The following is a 17792-nucleotide window of genomic DNA, read 5'->3' as shown; positions in this document are numbered from 1 at the left end:
ACTGAAGACATTATAAATAAACAGTAAAAAGCAAAACATTCTCTGAAACACAGAAAAATGGAAAGGCAGATTGAGCAGTTCAAAGTTTAAAATTAGGTACTCTTTTAGAATGCTGAGATGCAAAGTACACAGATGAACTCGAGTCAAATTAAAAGCCAATTTCCTAAAAAAAAAGGTAGAGTAGATAAGAAATATATGAGAAATAACAGCAACAAGATTCAGTCCAGCAAAATCAATATATATGCCAGGACCTGCTAGGTCAGCAGCTGGCTTTTGGAGTCAAAACAAAGGGGATTTACATTAGTGTGGACTAAGAGTTACATATAGGATGTAATGAGTAAAATACGTGTTACTCTGATTTTCATTTCATTAATAGAAAAATGTCTAATACAAGAATTGCTGCCTTACATACCTCTGAATCTGAGTATCTGGTCAGTGATTATCTAAACAGAAATCCACAGAATCAGAAGAATTATGTTATATTAACTAACCTGCAAGCGAGTCAGTACTTCATGGATTCGTAAGATACTCTGTATGAACTGCTGTAATTAGAAAAAGAAAACATTAAAAATCACTAATAAAATAAACATTAACTGTTTATTTACATAATTGTTTAAATACTTTGATCAGTGGCTATCTCATAATCTCCTACAATTGTACCCCACAACCAGTTTATCTACACATACAAATCATCCATACCACATAGCTTAAACTGTTTCATGCAAGCATACAATATTTCAAAACAGTGACGTTCCTTCAGACATTAAGACATGGTGACGGTAATTGCCACTATACTTCAAATGGGTGAGGATGGAGATGTTCATGTCCACCATGTTTCAGTTACACAGTTTACTTCATATTTTTGACCCCATGCTCGAACATGTAAAGTGCACATCTTGCAAGTATGTATACAACATGCACTTATCAGGACAGCAAATTCCCAAGCCTCTGAAAAAATGTATTTATCTGCTAAAATGACAAAGCCACTAGGTAGAAGTGCCACTCTGCAGGGGTAAATCAGGAGCAATATCTGCTTAAGTGACTTTTTCAGAGTCACAAAAATATAAGTGCATACTGAAGGAAACAAACCCATTAACAGAACTTCTCTGCTACAGTACCATACTAATTATGCACCGCTCTCAGCCAAGCCTCAGCACAGAATTTCAAATTTCCTTCCATACCCTGGTTAAGCATTAAATTATACTAAATGTCATCAGAAATGAGACAAATGACCCATCAAAAGTATCCTGAATTATACACCTCCCAAAGGAACCACTATCCGGTCAACATTAACTATACTCCAGACAATTCTCTGGTTTTCTGTTTCCACTGTATAACTATAGGATATGTTATTTAACTTTAGGTAAATTTAAAACTAAGAATAGTTCCTTCATCCACTGTGTCTGTCAGAAGCATTCATCTCTTTACATTCTACACTACAAAATGAACCTCAGTTTGATCTACTCACTTAATACCTGCTTGTATCTGCACTAGCCTCTATGGTTTGGACTTACTAGCCCTGCTAATCCTTTCTGTGGTGATTGTAAATTTCTTTAAACATATGCTGGGTTCTGTCATATAGCCCTTTCTATAGTGCTGCCTTACAGCAAGAAAAAAAAAACATCTTTAAGAATGTTCTCAGAGGTTCTGTCTTGTTATCATTGTATCAATCTCATTAAGAAGGAATTACAGCCAAACAAATTTGTAATTATACCATGACCCCCTATTAATATTCCAAAACGTGCACGCTGTAAATCGACTTATACTAATGGAAAAAGGTCCGGTCGCCCAGACGTTTTCCATTAGTATAAGTCTTTTTTTAAAACACTGTCTCGCTATGTTAAAAGAGTTTAACATAGCGACACAGGTTTAAAAAAAGCAACGGAGATCTCCGTTGCTTTTTTTAAAGCTGTCTCGCTATGTTAAACTCCTTTAACATAGCGACACAGTGTGTAAAAGCAATGGAGATCTTGCTTTCTCCGTTGCTTTTTAAATTCGCTGTTAAATGGGTTTAACATATGAGACAGCTTTAAAATAAGCAACGGAGATCTCCGCTGCTTATTTTAAAGCTGTCTCGCCATGTTAAACCCATTTAACATAGCGAGACAGGTTTAAAAAAGCAATGGAGAAAGCAAGATCTCCGAGCTTTTACTTGCTATGTTAAATGGGTTTAACATAGCGAGACAGCTTTAAAATAAGCAACGGACATCTCCGTTGCTAATTTTAAATCTGTCTCGCTATGTTAAACCCATTTAACATAGCGAAACAGTAAAAAAGCAACAGAGATCTTGCTTTCTTGGTTGCTTTTGGCCACAGCCCTGATGTACTGCGTAGGCATGCGCAGTACATCAGAACTGCCGCGGATGCCAGACAGCTGCGGAAGGGCAGCAAAGAGGCATTATACAATGCCATTATTTAAGAAAAGTAATTGTTTCTTTTCTTAAATAATGTCATAGTATAATAGCAATAACCCACTTCTGGGTGTGGGTAATGCGGGATTTACCCACAGTTGTCTTTGTTTGGTCCCGAGGGCCAAACCACGCCAACCGTGGTTAAATCCCACATTACCCACACCCAGGCGTGGTTTATTGCTATAATATTACCAATGCCATTGAGAAGCAAGGTAAGGACTGCATCTGTACTGATTCATAAGATCTGAATAAAATAATTGAAACATATTACCCAGTACTTGTACAGAAAGTAGTAATCCGAATAACACAAAATATTAAGTTTTCAGTACTACATTCATACTAGGGATTCTGGCCTACAAAGCATCTAAATTGTGTACATTTAATACATCTCTAGGAAGGCACATATTCCCAAGACTTCTGTTTGTTGATTCATAATCAGCAAAGGAATTCTAAAGAGCCAATGTAAAAGTAACTGACGGCTTGTTTGTTGTAAGCTAAGTAATCATACACTAGATTCAAGAACATCATGGAAAACAGCTGCTGCTGCTAAATAGATTAAACAAGAGTAAATATAACAATATGAGAAGAAAGTCTAAAATACATGGGTCATATTCTAATATCAGAGGGAATGAAACTGAATGTAAAAAAGTCAACCAGTTGTACAAATACCAAGGCTAGAAGACAAGCAAACACAACAGAGGTTTATAAGCATGCTGCAGTAGTTCCCAAGTTTATACCAACTATGTCTGAGATAACTACACCTCTAATAAAGCTGCTAGAGTAAGATGTAAATGTAGCCTAGAGATTGTGTTATAAAGAGGAAAAGAGTTTTGAGATGCTGAAGAAACTACTTATTGATGCTATGACTTCAGTACGTGGTTGTGGTGCAAATAAATACGAGTCAGAATGAATAACACAGGCGTTATGATCCTAAAACAGAAGACACTAGCTGTCTATAGGTCAGGAGCATTTACAGATGCACCGGGCAAGTGTTCAAACAAAACAGGAATTATTAGCAATAGTGTATGGATGTGAGAAATTCCATGAACATATCTTTGATGAAGCTGTTAAAAAGAAACAAATCACAAACCCTTGCAAAGCATATTCAGACGGGCTCAGTAAAGCATATCATGGAGGTTACAAAACATTCTCAATGTCTCTGTGTTATTTATATACCATCCTGATAAATCTATAGCTATCACATATACCACTTCTGACATATAGCTGTCTATTCTGAAAATGGTGGCTCTAGATGCAGATAAAATATGCATGAAATTACTTCAGCAATCATTTACTGTAAAAATGTTGTATGCATGCCTATGGCAAAAAAATAGTGGATTAAGGATTCACCAGGCTCAAATCAACCCTAACCCATGGCTGGTTAGGAAATCAGTGATATTGGTGCAGTATCATACTGCATGCTATGGAGTGTGGCTTAACTTCCTTTTCCTCATGGAAGCCTTGTCAACCCCATGATTACTGCTTTCAGATGTGCATGTGCACCTCCACACATGTACAAACTACCAACTGAGAGACTCACTGCTCATGAAACATTGGGCTGGACAGCCCCACTGTTGCATACTGCAGCAAACATTTAGAATGCCTCCTTTTCCCCAGTATGGGTGAACTGACTTTAATCCCCTCCAGCACTTGTGTCACTTACTGAACACATGTCATCTTGGGTCTTTGGTACAGTAAGAGGTTTAAAACTCTGTGCCACAATAGGCCGCTAGGCATTAATATTTCTTGACCTTGATGGCTTAGGTTTTCACCTTAGAAGCCATTCCATACATAGAGCAAACACAGACACATGCATCACAGAGCAGAATTCCTCCATTACAACAGCTTAAACTGAGATTGTTAAAAGGACACTACCTAAGCATCTCAGACTAATGTCTGTAAAATCTCAGTTAGTTCATGCAGCAACACCCTCATCTACATCCCACATACTCATAGCCAGTAAACTTATCACTAAGACTCACAAGGCTCTAAGAATGCAACCACCCACAATAATGTTTTGGTAATAGACAACTCTACTGTCAAGCATAGTCACCAGGCTAGATAAGAACACAATGATATTTAACTAACTTTCAGGAGCCAGGATCTGGGATATAATAAGAGATCACAGATCCTCCATCCTGTTAAATATGATTAGACCCTCTAGTGGATCAAATGGGGGGTGAATGACCTTAGGTGCTCTACCCAGTGGAACATGCAGAAAGATATGACTGAGCTGTAATACATGTGTCTGAGGAATGCAAGACTTGAGTGGTACTCCGCCAGAATGACGCCATGCTTCAAATGTAGCTGCTGTCATTCTAGAGGGATCACAATTTGGGATGAGATGACTGACAAGCCTTTATGCTTTACCAAGGATGGTCTGCCATTCTATTATCCTGGCTTTCTCATTCTGGTTAAAGTCTCTGCTGCTCATACAATGCCTTTTTAGACAGTCTGTGTGTTGCCAGACATTCCTGCCTAGTAAAGCTTAATATATAGCACATTAAGATGTCTCTACTCAATGCCAGAAGTCTTAACAAAAATACCCAAACTTGAGGCCCCTTGGCTCTTAAGCATATTCATATATGTATACTTGGGTTTGGCACCTATAATGTCTTTGTCCCTATTAACAATCACCCCTTATGAAAGACTCCTTGGACCCCAAATTTGAACTTCTAAATTTCAAAGTCACTATATACAAGATTATCACTTCAAAGTTGGATACAGAATACTCTCTCTATGTCCCTTCTGACTGCAATAGTGATTGTCATGCCTTAGCTGAAATTCCCATTCATTCCAATACCTTTATATTGGAGAACTTCAATTATCTGTCAATAAACTGTCTGAACTTCAATTATCTGTCAATAAACTGTCTGAACTACACTGCCAACTGTTAGCATGCCCACTGCTTCCTTCACATTATAAATGCTAACTCCCTTATGTAGTTTGTTAACCATCCTACCAGGGGTTCAAATACCCTTGATCTTGTCCTCACAAATATGGCCCCTTCTTGCAGACTTTAATGTGTACCATCACCCTTCATTAAAATGGACCATAAATAAGTGATATTTTCCTTTAATACTAGTGGTATTTCCTCCTTAAAACAACGTTGTGTTTTGGGACTTATCAAAAGCAAACCTTCTTCAATTATGTGATAACCTCACTAAATTTCCTGAATTCTCCCCTGATTTACCCCAAACACAAAGCCACTGCCCATGCTTCTGACTTCTACTCGCACTTAAATAACTGTATGGATAAGGTGAACCCTACCTGCACCAGACAGCATCACACTAGAGCCTGGAGAGTGGATGCTCTGTCCTTCCCTTGGACATTGCTATCAATTTACGCCTTCCCTCCTCTTCCTCTTCTACCCAGAGTGTTATTGAAGATCAGGGACGAACAACCATAGGTTGGTACTAGGCTATCAGCTCTAGGGCCTATACAAGCCTAGCCATAACAATTCCCTGGCTATTTCTTCCCACACTATTTACTGCTCTGGACCCCTGTCTAGCAGGGCAACTGACGTGATCCCCCGGGGTGAATTTCCTTTCTCCCATCCAATCGTCAAGGTTCCTTTTGAAGAGGGCCAAAGAGGCACTCTGCTTGACATGTATGGTCAATCTATTCCAGAGTCTGGGGAGTCTCTGGGTCAGGAACCTATCCCTCCAGCATGTTTTGTTTATTGTGATGACAAGGTTTAGATCCCTGGAGCATGTGGCTCTGAGGGATTGGGATTTCTTTAAGTGTAGCATGTCCAACAGCTCTGGGTTTGACATGGCCTTGTATGTTAAGCAGAGATCGCCTCTGAGTAGACGATATGCGACAGAGTATAGCTGGAGTTTTTTAAGGCGCTCAGCGTAGGGCATCGGCTTTAGGCCTGTGATTCTTTTAGTGAGGTATTTCTGTGGCCTTTCCAGTTGTTGCAGATGTCTTGACAGGTACATACCAAACAGGGCGTTGTATTCTATAATGGGTCTAATGAGGGATGAGTACAGTGGGACAATGACCTCCTTTTTTCTGGAAGAAAAGCCCTTAGTGATGAGGTGTGCCACATAGAAGGATTTCCTGACTGCTGTGGCGATGTGGTTATCGAAGGTGAGACCACTGTCCACCTGTGTCCCTAAGTCTCTTATCACACTTTCGGTGTTTAGTGTACTGCCACTTATATGGTAAGTCACAGGTACATGTTTTTTCCCAAAGGGGATAACTATACATTTCTTGGCATTGAGCTTGAGCCCATGGGTCTGGCACGAAGCATCTGTTTCTGTAAGCCCTTTTGTAGAGTAGCCACATCATTTGGGGATTCAGTAATGGCTCCCAGTTTGCAGTCATCTGCGAACTTTGTTAGCCAGAGTCCCTTAGTGTTGGCCTGTACATCAGAGAAGTAGATGCCAAACAAGAGCGGTCCCAGGACTGAACCCTGAGGTACTCCACTTGTCACTTGTCTGGAGCTGGGTTTGGAGTCGGCTACTTTTACAGTGTGGGTTCTATCAGTAAGTCAGTTAGCAACCCATTGGGTGATGTAGGGATTAATGCCCAGCTTAGTAAGTTTATCTATGATTCCAGAGTGGGGGATGGTGTCAAAGGCCTTGGCAAGATCTAGATAGGCTGCGTGGACCACCTAACCCTTGTCCATGGCTATGGCCCAAGGACTATTTTCATAGCTCCGGACTGGCCCAGACAGCATTGGTATCCACTGCTTCGCAGTCTCTCTCAATGTCATCCTTGGCATCTTCCTCTGAAGCCACATCTTTTGGTTTAGAAAGAGGAAATCATTCTGCATCCTCATATTCAGTCCCTCTATTTGGCAGCATGGCTTATTGTATGACTCCTTCCTTATCCTCTTCCATTTCCCAGCAGGTGATTGATGTGCTGAGGGAGGCCAGGATTTTTAGCACTAGGAAGTCCTACGCTGGCAAATGGGAAAGGTTCTCTCTTTGGATGCAGGCTAGCGGGGAATCTTCTTCTCAGCCTACCCTTCCCCTGATCTTGAAATACCTGACTGAATTGCTTCAGGGTGGTCTTTCTTTTTCCTCTATCAAGCTCCATATGTCAGCCATTTCTGCTCATTGCTCTTTTGAACAACCCATTTTCTCTCATCCCCTGATGAAAATGTTTCTCAGAGGCGCTTGCAACTTAAAACCTCCCAGAAGAGCACCTACTCCAGCCTGGGATCTTAATTTTGTTCTAGAGAAACTCACTCTTCCTCCTTTTGAGCCAGCTGCCTCTGCAGATTTAAAGTTTCTCTCTTGGAAGGCTGGCTTCTTCTTGGCTATAACTTCAGCAAGGAGAGTTTTGGAGCTTTTGATGGCTGTGGAGCCTTTTATTATTTTCCATACAGACAGGGTTTCTTTGAGAACCAATCCCTCCTTTATGCCTAAGGTGGTTTCTAGTTTGACTCTTAATCAGGCCATACACCTTCCTACCTTCTTTCCTACTTCTCAAAATAGCGGTGAAAAGATCCTACATTCTCTTGATGTGCACAGACAGCTCAGGTTTTACCTGGACAGGCCTAAAGATATTCGGAAATCAGCTCAGTTATTGGTCAGTTTTGCCCCTGGAGCTCAGGGCAAGGCTATTTCTAAGCAAACCATTTCCAAGTGGATTGCATATTGTATCACCTTTTGTTATTCCTTTCATGGCAAGGTTCCTGCTCAAGGAGTTAGGACCCACTCAACTAGAACAGCTTCCACTTCTGCAGCTTTTTTAAGGGGTGTCCCTACTAAAGATATTTTGGAAGCTGCCACTTGGTCTTCTGTTCATACTTTCACAAAACATTATAATTTGCTTCTGTTTTCCAGAGCCAGGGCAGGGTTTGCCACTGCTGTTTTGCAAGGCATTATCTCCAACCCTTAATTCTGTTGGTTCCTCCTCCCTTTTCTCCGGGCTTTGGTAATCAATCCATTTGTTAGGACTGCAACAGTGAAACATGAACATAGTACAGTTGTGTACACTTACCATAAATGTAGATGTTCAAGTGTATTCACTGTTGCAGTCCTGGTTTCCCTCACTCCTTCTCCCTTTTTTGGTCCTCTCCTATTCTTTTTTCCTGAGGTACAGGCTGAATTGGATATTATTTGCCAAAACTGCATTTGGTTTAGCCTTATTTCTGGGGGTTTATGACTGTTATGGAAAGGGGGACTAGGGGGGTGGTGTCGGCTCCTCCTTTTGTGTCGGGTGCCCTGCCGTCCTTTGCGGCCAGCGGCAGCCAATGTCGTTTTTGCTTGCCTTTGGTGTTCTGGCCAGTCGGGGGCTGCCAGGGGCCAGATGGCCCATTTGTTGGGACTGCAACAGTGAATACACTCTAACATCTACATTTATGGTAAGTGTACACAACTGTACTGATTATACACTGGCAACATGAAAACTGGGTAGGTTTTATAAAGATTTCAAGAGGTATCAATGAAAAGCTTCTCGGTTTATCTTTTACAGATGATCAGCAAGAATTTGTAGGAAAATTGGCTGGGTGAGGTGAGTTGGACTTGAAAGCCAAAGACAACCTTTCAGCAAAGTGCTGGTAGAGGGTGATGAGTTACAAAACCGAAGGACTGAGCAATCAGCCCTCTCGCTTCAGTCTTAGAAGTCTGTCAAATTCTGTGGCAGTGTTCCATCTATTGTCTTCTCCCTTGTACAGTTGGTATTTCAAGGGAAAAAGAATGTCATTATCCCAACATCGTCCACTCCCAAGTATCAATGAACACCAGATGTTCATCACCCCCATAGCATAACTGGTAGGACTCAAGACCGTAATGTGAATTATGCCCTTCAGAAAGGTATGTGGGATATACCAGTGGAAATTTGTTATATAATGGAGATAAGTTGTCATGTGGAAAATCTGAAAGCCAGTAAACTGATGGTTGTGCTGTGAAGGAACTAGACTATAGTGAGTAAAAAATAATGACCCATTTGTGTAAAGCTTTGGTGGTTCACAATTGGAGCATTATGTGCATTTTTTTTGTTAGAACAAGTTTAAAAATGGAGCAGGGGCTAAGAAGTGAAATCCAAGATGATGATGATGATAATGAGAGTGAAGTTTGTGCTGAGAAGATTGATCTGCTTGCTGTTTTGGTTGGGATCCCTTCAATTTTAATTTTGAGTCTCCTTCAATCTTCTGCACTCTCGCAGCTCAGAATATTATGGCTATGACCTGTTAATCAGCTGTTTCCTCAGCCTTAATTTGCTATCTGTATGATCTTGAGCAAGTAATTTGTGCTTTGATTTTAATATTGGAAGCTGCTTGTGTGGATTAAACTTGGATTTTTGCATCAACGAACAATTTGCTGCTGTGTTTTCATGTCAAGAGTACTAGTTTTGTGTTTACAGTTGTATTTTGTACCTTTGCTGGATTTTTGTTTGATTTTACTTGTGTAATTTGGCTATTCTCTTTAAGGGTCTCCTGGTAGTCGTGTCTAAGAACCTATGGAGTTTGGCATTTTGTTGTGCCCAGCTGCTGTATGTGTGTCACAAGAAGACTATAACAAGATTACTGACCCCAGCAATATCTGGGGCTATACTACTACTCAGGAACTAGTTTGGGATTCGTGCAGCTGTTTTGCCTCCTGGTGAGAGAGCAAAAGGTCATTGATTCCTAGCTGTGGTGAGACCAATACTAGTAGCCAAGTGGTAGCCACTAGGTGAATCACTGTTGCCTGTCATTCTTGGCAGACCTACAGTCATTCTCTTTTCATTTAGGACTACTAGATTGGTAAAAGTTAAGTTAGATATTGGCCACTCTAAACACTTCATTCTTAAATCTTCGAGGACTACTATAATAGTACTCAAGGATTGGAGGGAGACTGTCACAAGGTATAGTCATCCACCTTCTGACAGCATGGTTCAGCAGTCTGCTTCCTACACATCTGCGGCAAATCTGATCGCATTAGATGTTCTGAGGCAGTGTAACCAAGTTCCTTATGCTTAACAACTGTTCACTGCTTCTGCCAGTTTATAGTACAACCTGTGAGAGATGTAACTAATTAAGAAAGAGAGAGTTGTAAACCTCTTGCATCAACTGTCTGTAAGTGTCATACCTTCACAGTACAACATCAGTCACAATGCACCACTAGGCCCATAACTTGTCCTGAAGCTGTAAAGCAAAATTTGTCAAACCTTCATAGAACCCACTGTAGATTCCAGTGTCCAGCACACAAGGCAGTGTGTACTCCTTCTCCATACACACACACACACACACACACACACACACACACACACACAGCAGGAGTGACCACGAAAGCAGACCTAAGCCAATAAGGTCCATTACATCTGTTTCTGGCGAAGTGTTTTAGGCATGGATGACTGTATAGTTAAACACAGAGACCCCACACTCACCAGAATGAACAAGAATAGGGTGACTGTAAGATGTTCAGCTAGTATAGTGGGTTAATGTTGTTTATTCCTATGCCAGAGTTGCAGGGTTTGAAGCTTCCACCCTCTTACATTCTCTGTCTCGTATCGCCTACTTAGAGGCAATCTCTGCTTGACTTACAAAGCCATGTCTGACCCAGTTCTGCTAGAAATGCTACATCTAATGAAATCACAATCCCTCCACACCACACACTCAAGAGACTTCAACCTCATTACCACAATCAACAGAACATACTGGAGGGACAGGTTCATAACCCAGAGACTGCCCATGCTATGGAATAGACTTCCCCATACATGTCAAGCAGAGCACTTCGCTGACCCTCTTCAAGAGAAATCTTGATGAGTGGATGGGAAATAGAACATTCACCCTGGGGATAACAACAGTGGCTCTACTCGACAGAGGCAGTGGGAACTAAGGTCGGGTGGCACGATGCCAGGGTAATCTTATGACTAGGCTTGTAAAGGCCCCAGGACCATTAGTCTAGTACACACCTATGAACCTATGAACATAGTACATATAAGCAAAATGGTTAAGAAGCAAGTCCTGAAATGACAGAAATATGTTCTTACAGTGAGAATGAAATGTTGTTGTTGTCTTTCGGCTTTTCCTGGTTAGGGGTCGCCACAGCGGAACTCCGGTCCGTTAATGACTGCCAGTTGATTTTCACAAACGCTGAGGTGCCAGCTCGACTTTCAACCTTCAACGAAGGCATGCCCATTAAAGCATGTCTTTCAAACGCCCACCCAACCGCGGGGAGGACATGCAGACTCCACACAGAAAGCACTCCCCTCACTCCAGCTGGGAATCGAACGGGAGAACCTCTTGCTGTGAGGCAACGATGCTACCGTTGCACCACCACGGAAGTAACCACAGTGAGAATGAAATGTATATTGCTATAATCATGATCTATGAAAATGAATGTAATAAAGTTACTCTTAAAAAAGAGTAACTAGATATAACTCTCCACACCACACTAAAGATTGACTGTTTATATGTACCAAGGATGAGCAACATTGCTTTTTGAATTTGCAAACATAAAGTTTCAAAGGACCCTGGGAGGATTTGGATGAATATAAATGGATACTAGAAATACTCAAATGCCCCCTTAAATAACAGGGTCTACCAATCACGACTCCATTGTACATCACTACAGTTTTTCATTTGCTTCGTATCACCCTGCATATCTGCAAGGCTTACTTTTTCTATAGTCCCATATTCTGCAAAATTTTATAAGCCTTCCATCATTTTCCCTTCTAATAGATTTGCCCTGATTTCCTTTATATTCTAATAATTCAGCTGCCACTTTTACCTTCTCTAATCGCAACTACCACTTGACAATGAAAAAAAAAAACCTCCAAGCTTAAGTACAAGACACAATTATTAAAACCAAATCCCAGTACATTTTAGCCTTCTCACTAACTGTGCTTGAATGAAGGAAAGTAATGAAAAATGAAAAAGCTTTTGAGTTATAAATGAAAAGGCACTGCATGCTGGCTTAGTTCCATGTACCTCATTAGTCCTTTTAAGATGTACTGCATGACTGGCTCCACCCTGCAAGTAGAAAAGCAGAAATGTTAATTTTTTACATACAGGTATAACAATTCGCTGTACTAACATGCTGACTTACTCCTTTATGGTAGAATACAAAGAAGGGTCACTGAACCTTTGCAGTCATTTACAGAAAATGTGTGTGTGTGTTGGTTTTTTTTGCAAAATCCTATATGAAAAAAAAACAGCCTAAAATACTTGGTGGTGTTGTTTGACTATTGGCTGAAGTAACTATGCAGGCTACAGTTACAGCATTTCAAGCTTCCAAAGTTCATTTTAAGGTGTTGGCAATAACATCACTGAAAAAAATGAAAGAAACAAGGCAATGCAGGAACTGGAATTGGGAAGGAATGTTAACTAGACACTGTTCTTGAGTTTTACCTGGAAACAGACACTGGCACCAACTGGGCAACCACAAAGCAAACAAACCATTAAATGGTCACCTATTACAGATTCTTAGATCACATTCTCTGTCCACACATTCGATCAATTCATAATGCGTTACTACTGGGCAAAGCAAAGATATGTGCCACATTTCAAGACAATGATAAGCTTGTTCTGAGGAGCAGACAAATGCACTCTAATTATGACCCAGATAACCGGAGTTTAATTCGTAGTGTAGGTACTGCAAAGGCTGACTATACAGGGGCAGAAACGATGAGGCTCTGATTGTTAAGATTCTCTCTTGAGAAGGGAAGGAAAGTATGTTTTGAGGACATGTATTCTATCACAATCCCCGATGAAGACTTCAAAGCAGCAGATGCATATAGACAGAAAAGGGACACAGCTTCTTGTGTGTTACATCACCCATACAACGTACTATAATTGCCCTGTACACCCAGCACAAGAGAAATAGTAGACTCTTCTTCTTCTTCTTTCGGCTTTTTCCCGGTTAGGGGTCGCCACATGGGATCAACTGTCCACTCATGATTGGCAGTGGAGTTTTACGGTGTCGAGTTGCCAGCCCGGCATCCAACCTTCCACAGAAGGCACACATTCACACCTAGGGCCAATTTAGAGTGTCCAATCCACCTACTGCATGTCTTTGGGATGTGGGAGGAAGAGAAATAGTAGATTATGGAAAAAAAAAAAAATGTAATGCCTGTCTTGATAACAGCCTAACCACAGCAATGGCTTAGACTGCTGCTCAGCAGTTGAGAGAAAAAAACAACACTAGCAAAACATTCAAGATAATGAGATTAAAATCCTTCACTTTAGTTTAAAAAAATAATTTAAAACTTGAAAGATACTGTCCAAATAACAAATTAACTAAGCTGTCTTTTTCAATTCAGAACAGTAAACCATAACATATGTAAAACAGTTTGGGCAAACAGCTCCACAGGGTCTATATTAGGAAGTTGAAAGTTCAAAAGAGCGAACGCTCTTACATCGACTGCAAATAAGCAAGGCCACAGATTGTCGAACGGCCAGAACAGCGATTTTTTTTCCCAGGGGAAAAAAATTGCTGGGCCATTGTCGGGACTTTGGCGTTTCCTCCACTGTGATGGAATCTCGGAGCTGGTATATTTAAGTAGGGGGGTGGGGGCGAAGCCCCCCACTTTATTTTGTCTGTGGATTTGTTTTATTTTTTGTTTGTTTTTTATTTTTTGGGCCAGCGATTTTTTTCTCCTTGGGAAAAAAATCACTGTTCTGTATGTTTAACATTGTGTGGTTTCGGTTATTTGGTGTCGGTGCAAGAGCATTCGCTATTTTGAAGTTTTGATACAGACCCGCTCCACATACAAGGAGAGGGCAATGAATCCATGCACTCTGAAGTAATGTGTCTTAAAACATACACAAATGACTTGGCAAAGAAAGCTGAATAAACTAGAAGATATCAGCAAACACAAGTTAAATTAAAATGTATTAGTCCTTCCCTCATTGAGTTACTGCCCATTTTTATTTTATTTTTTTGCAGGGTACTGACCACAACCCATCGGTATGAGACTATGAGACCCTGTACAATGGATCTCACATTTACTTTAAAAATTGACAAGAACGGAAGTTAGATGTTTGAGAACATCATGATAATCTATTCACAACTCTTCAACAGTAAACCAAAACAAGCTTAGGATGAGTTTCAATGACTCTGCAAAATTTGTACCTGTCCTGAGTGACTATATATGTATTTCTAGTATTAAAAAAGTTTTCATTCATTAAGCTTTAGGCCTAACTACAAAAATAAATGTGTATCTGGTTTTGTGGATCATACACTGGATAGGGAATTGCCATAGGAATAACTTTTGGTCACAAAAGCATCTGCGGAAGGATGCCATCTCTAACTGAATCATGTTCTGAAATGTAATCACTAATTCATGTACCATTAAACAATTATATGCATAACTTTCCTTGATCCAAAGTGAGGACAAGAAAATATTCATTTCACTGTTATGGTGCTTAAGCAAAGCATATATAAACAACTGTGAAAATTAAAAGAAATGCTTATAACCGTCATAATCACCACTGACTTGACTGCCTCTCTCTCTCACAAACGGTTAGCATATTTGTCGTAATCAAGTAAATTTAATGTCAGCAAACATGTACATACAAACTTAGATCAAATTAAAAAATAGAAGGAGAATATCACAGCCTCTACAGAGAGTACAGAAATACAGGGCCACTGATGACTGGTCCAAAAGTCAATTAGGAAACACACTAGTAAAAGACGAGCAAAAGCAGTGTAGTCAAAAATTAGAACCTTTTTTTTTGCCATTCTAGAGCATCTAAAGTAACAAAAAATGTATCCTTTAATCAAGAGTGTATCAAAACCTTAAAAGAATGTGCTTTAAGAGCTTTCACTTACTCCATATGCATTTAAACCAGGCAAAACTATTTTTTTTCAAAGCTTTACTGGAAAAGTTCACCCAAACTGTGCCACAACTTGTCATGAGGGAAAGGTTAGTTTGTTTTTGGTTTCTTGCAGTTTGTATTACCTTCTTCTATTTTGTATACTGTGATTTGTTTTCTTTTCACTGTGATTTACTTGCATTCTGCTTTTAACAGCTGTGTCTCTAGTGAGTCACACAGAAATTAAGTTGTCCCCCACCTTCCTGCCCTGCTGCTGCTGCTGTTGTGCTTTTAAACTCAACTGTCTTTTAGTTAACTGCTCTTAAACTGACCACACAGCTCATTCCCTCTCCCCTTTCATTGGCTGTTGTAAGTAAGCATATAATTATCATTTTGTGAAATCACTCCCCTTCAACTATTTAAATTTATTGGCCATCCCACTGTATTCCATAGAACAAGAATACAAAGTGCCCACCCCTTTCAATCTATCTTGCTCTTTTAAATTTAGTGGCTCTCCACTTAGACAGCTAAAACTTACATTACCTGTCTTTCATATCTAACTGCCTAGTACACACTGCAGTGCTTAGGATATTAACCCATTTTCCCATCTTACCTTTAAAATTTTCCGCAACATCTATTGGAAGACCACCAGTTAATGGAAAGCCAACATTCTGCCTCTCAGTAGTCATCTTGGGATTAGTGCTTCTGTTTTGCTCCTAGTAATTAAAGGAATATAGGGACATTATTTCCTGGAGACCTCTGATCACCAGGAAGCCTAATAACTGCCTCATATGTGACAGCTTGGAATTTCTCCTTATATATTCTGCTCCTGGTGAGAGCAGAAGCAGAGTTCACTGATTCCAGACTGGTTCCGGATGGGCAGAGAGAGTCTGTCCTTGATGTTCCCGATTGGTCTGGTTGCTATTCAAGGCATCTAACAGGAAAAGGCTATAACAAGCCTACAGACCCTTGCATCATCTGGGACAAGACTGTGAATCACCAAACAGGCTGTGGCCTGCTTCTCATCTTGGGATTGGTGCTATTGTTTTGCTTCTGGTGAGACAAGAAGCAAAGGAGCATTGTATCCTAGCAGAGTGAAGCTGTGTTGAGACGAGCACAGTAGTAGTCATTCATGCGACTCCCCTCTTTTCATCATTCTTGACAAGCTAATTTTTTTTGTTTTCAGTAAGTAATGCTTGATTTGTTTTAATTTCAGAATATCTGCCTAAATACTTCATCCTTAAATTTTAAGGATCTACTTATTAGTTTCCCCTAAAGTGTTTGGCAGTGCCCTGTGTAGACACAGTTACCTTAAGTGACACTTCTACTGTAAAAGCATGATTCATATTTCATCAATACCTAGTTGTGCAAAAGACAATTAGTTTGCAGTGACAAGCACTGTCCCCAGAGTTGCAAACTGGATATTCCTGACATTGCTTTATATTCCCACTCCAACTGTCTAATCAATAAAAAAGGATCTGTTGCAATAGATATGAACTTTCCCACTATCTCCATTACTGGCTTGGTGGATATGGGCATCCTGTAGCAATGCAGAAATTGACAACCAGTTAATTCTCAAACTAACTGATATGGTATATGAGAGATGCATTTACACAATGTCACGGGAGCAAAGCTCGCACATGAAAATTATTCCTAATGTCAGTAAGGTATCAGTAGTACACACCGCACCCATTACACAGAATTCAAAGCAGACATATAGACCCACATACACTGAGGTACTGAAATGCAACCTTCCTAAACCCCAAAGACCTCCTGGACAAAGTACACATAACAATTAACTTCAGCAGGCCCAAATGCACTCTTTCAGAACAACACACACATCAACACATACAGCCACATATCATGAAGCCTCTACTTCTAAGTCCTTAAGGCAAGCCACCACACAATCCAACATTCTGGTCACTGGAGACTCCATCATGAGATACACTGATGTCCCTCTCACCAGGCTGAGTAAAGAGAAAGTCATGGTCAGCTTATCAGGGGTTAGGATCCACCACATTACACATGCACCCAGGTCACTGGACCACAAGTACCAGTATGACTCAGTCATAGTTTATGTGGGTGCAAATGACCTGAGATGTACCTCCCTACACTATATGAAGAGAGACATCATGGAGCTCTCGGAATATGTGTTCCAGGCTGGTATGAGCCTAGATTTGAACAGCATTTTACCTTCTCCAAGGAAGATGACACATTGCAAACAAAAGATGACAGACTTTAATAACTGGCTTAGTTTCTGGTGTCATTTTAAAGGGGTGCAATATCTGTCAGCATGGAAAACCACGTTGCTTTTCCAAGGATGGTCTACACCTCTCCCCTCTAGGCTTTCAAATATTAGTTAAAACACTGCCTTCCCCCATACTGCCTTTTTTAGGCAATGCTAAACTGAAAGCACATCCAACATAGCAAATCAAAACCAAGAAAATCTAACGGTATTACTGCTCAATGATAGAAGTCTAAACAAAAAACACCACTCCCTAGAAGCTCTCTTCACCCTAGAGAACACTGACATTTGTGCAGTCAATAACACATGGTTTAAAGCCATGGAGAACACACGGACAGTTCAAGGTTATAATGCATTCCACACAATTCGAACAGCTGCTATATAGACAGGGATTAAAGGTGAGGGTGTCTCAATTTACATAAATAAATGTACTTTA

At 40.3% G+C, this 17792-nt stretch overlaps 1 protein-coding gene across 1 annotated transcript in view; it reads right to left on the bottom strand.

Moving 5' to 3' along the window:
* Window positions 1-17792, bottom strand: part of AKAP13 (A-kinase anchoring protein 13) — a 2349678-nt gene that overhangs the window by 46640 nt on the left and 2285246 nt on the right. Inside the window, exons 29-30 of the mRNA XM_044078370.1 lie at window positions 12286-12327; window positions 492-542 (exon numbers count right to left, since the gene is read on the bottom strand). Coding sequence (XP_043934305.1) covers window positions 492-542; window positions 12286-12327 — 93 coding nt within the window. The remainder of the gene's footprint in view (window positions 1-491; window positions 543-12285; window positions 12328-17792) is intronic.

The sequence above is a fragment of the Protopterus annectens genome, chromosome 7.part0 (genome assembly GCF_019279795.1).
Source record: "Protopterus annectens isolate FY-2018-M chromosome 7.part0, PAN1.0, whole genome shotgun sequence".
In the NCBI taxonomy this organism is placed as follows: domain Eukaryota; kingdom Metazoa; phylum Chordata; order Ceratodontiformes; family Protopteridae; genus Protopterus; species Protopterus annectens.
The sequence above is the reverse complement of the archived record's forward strand: the minus strand, read 5'-3'. Positions and strand labels throughout refer to the sequence as shown.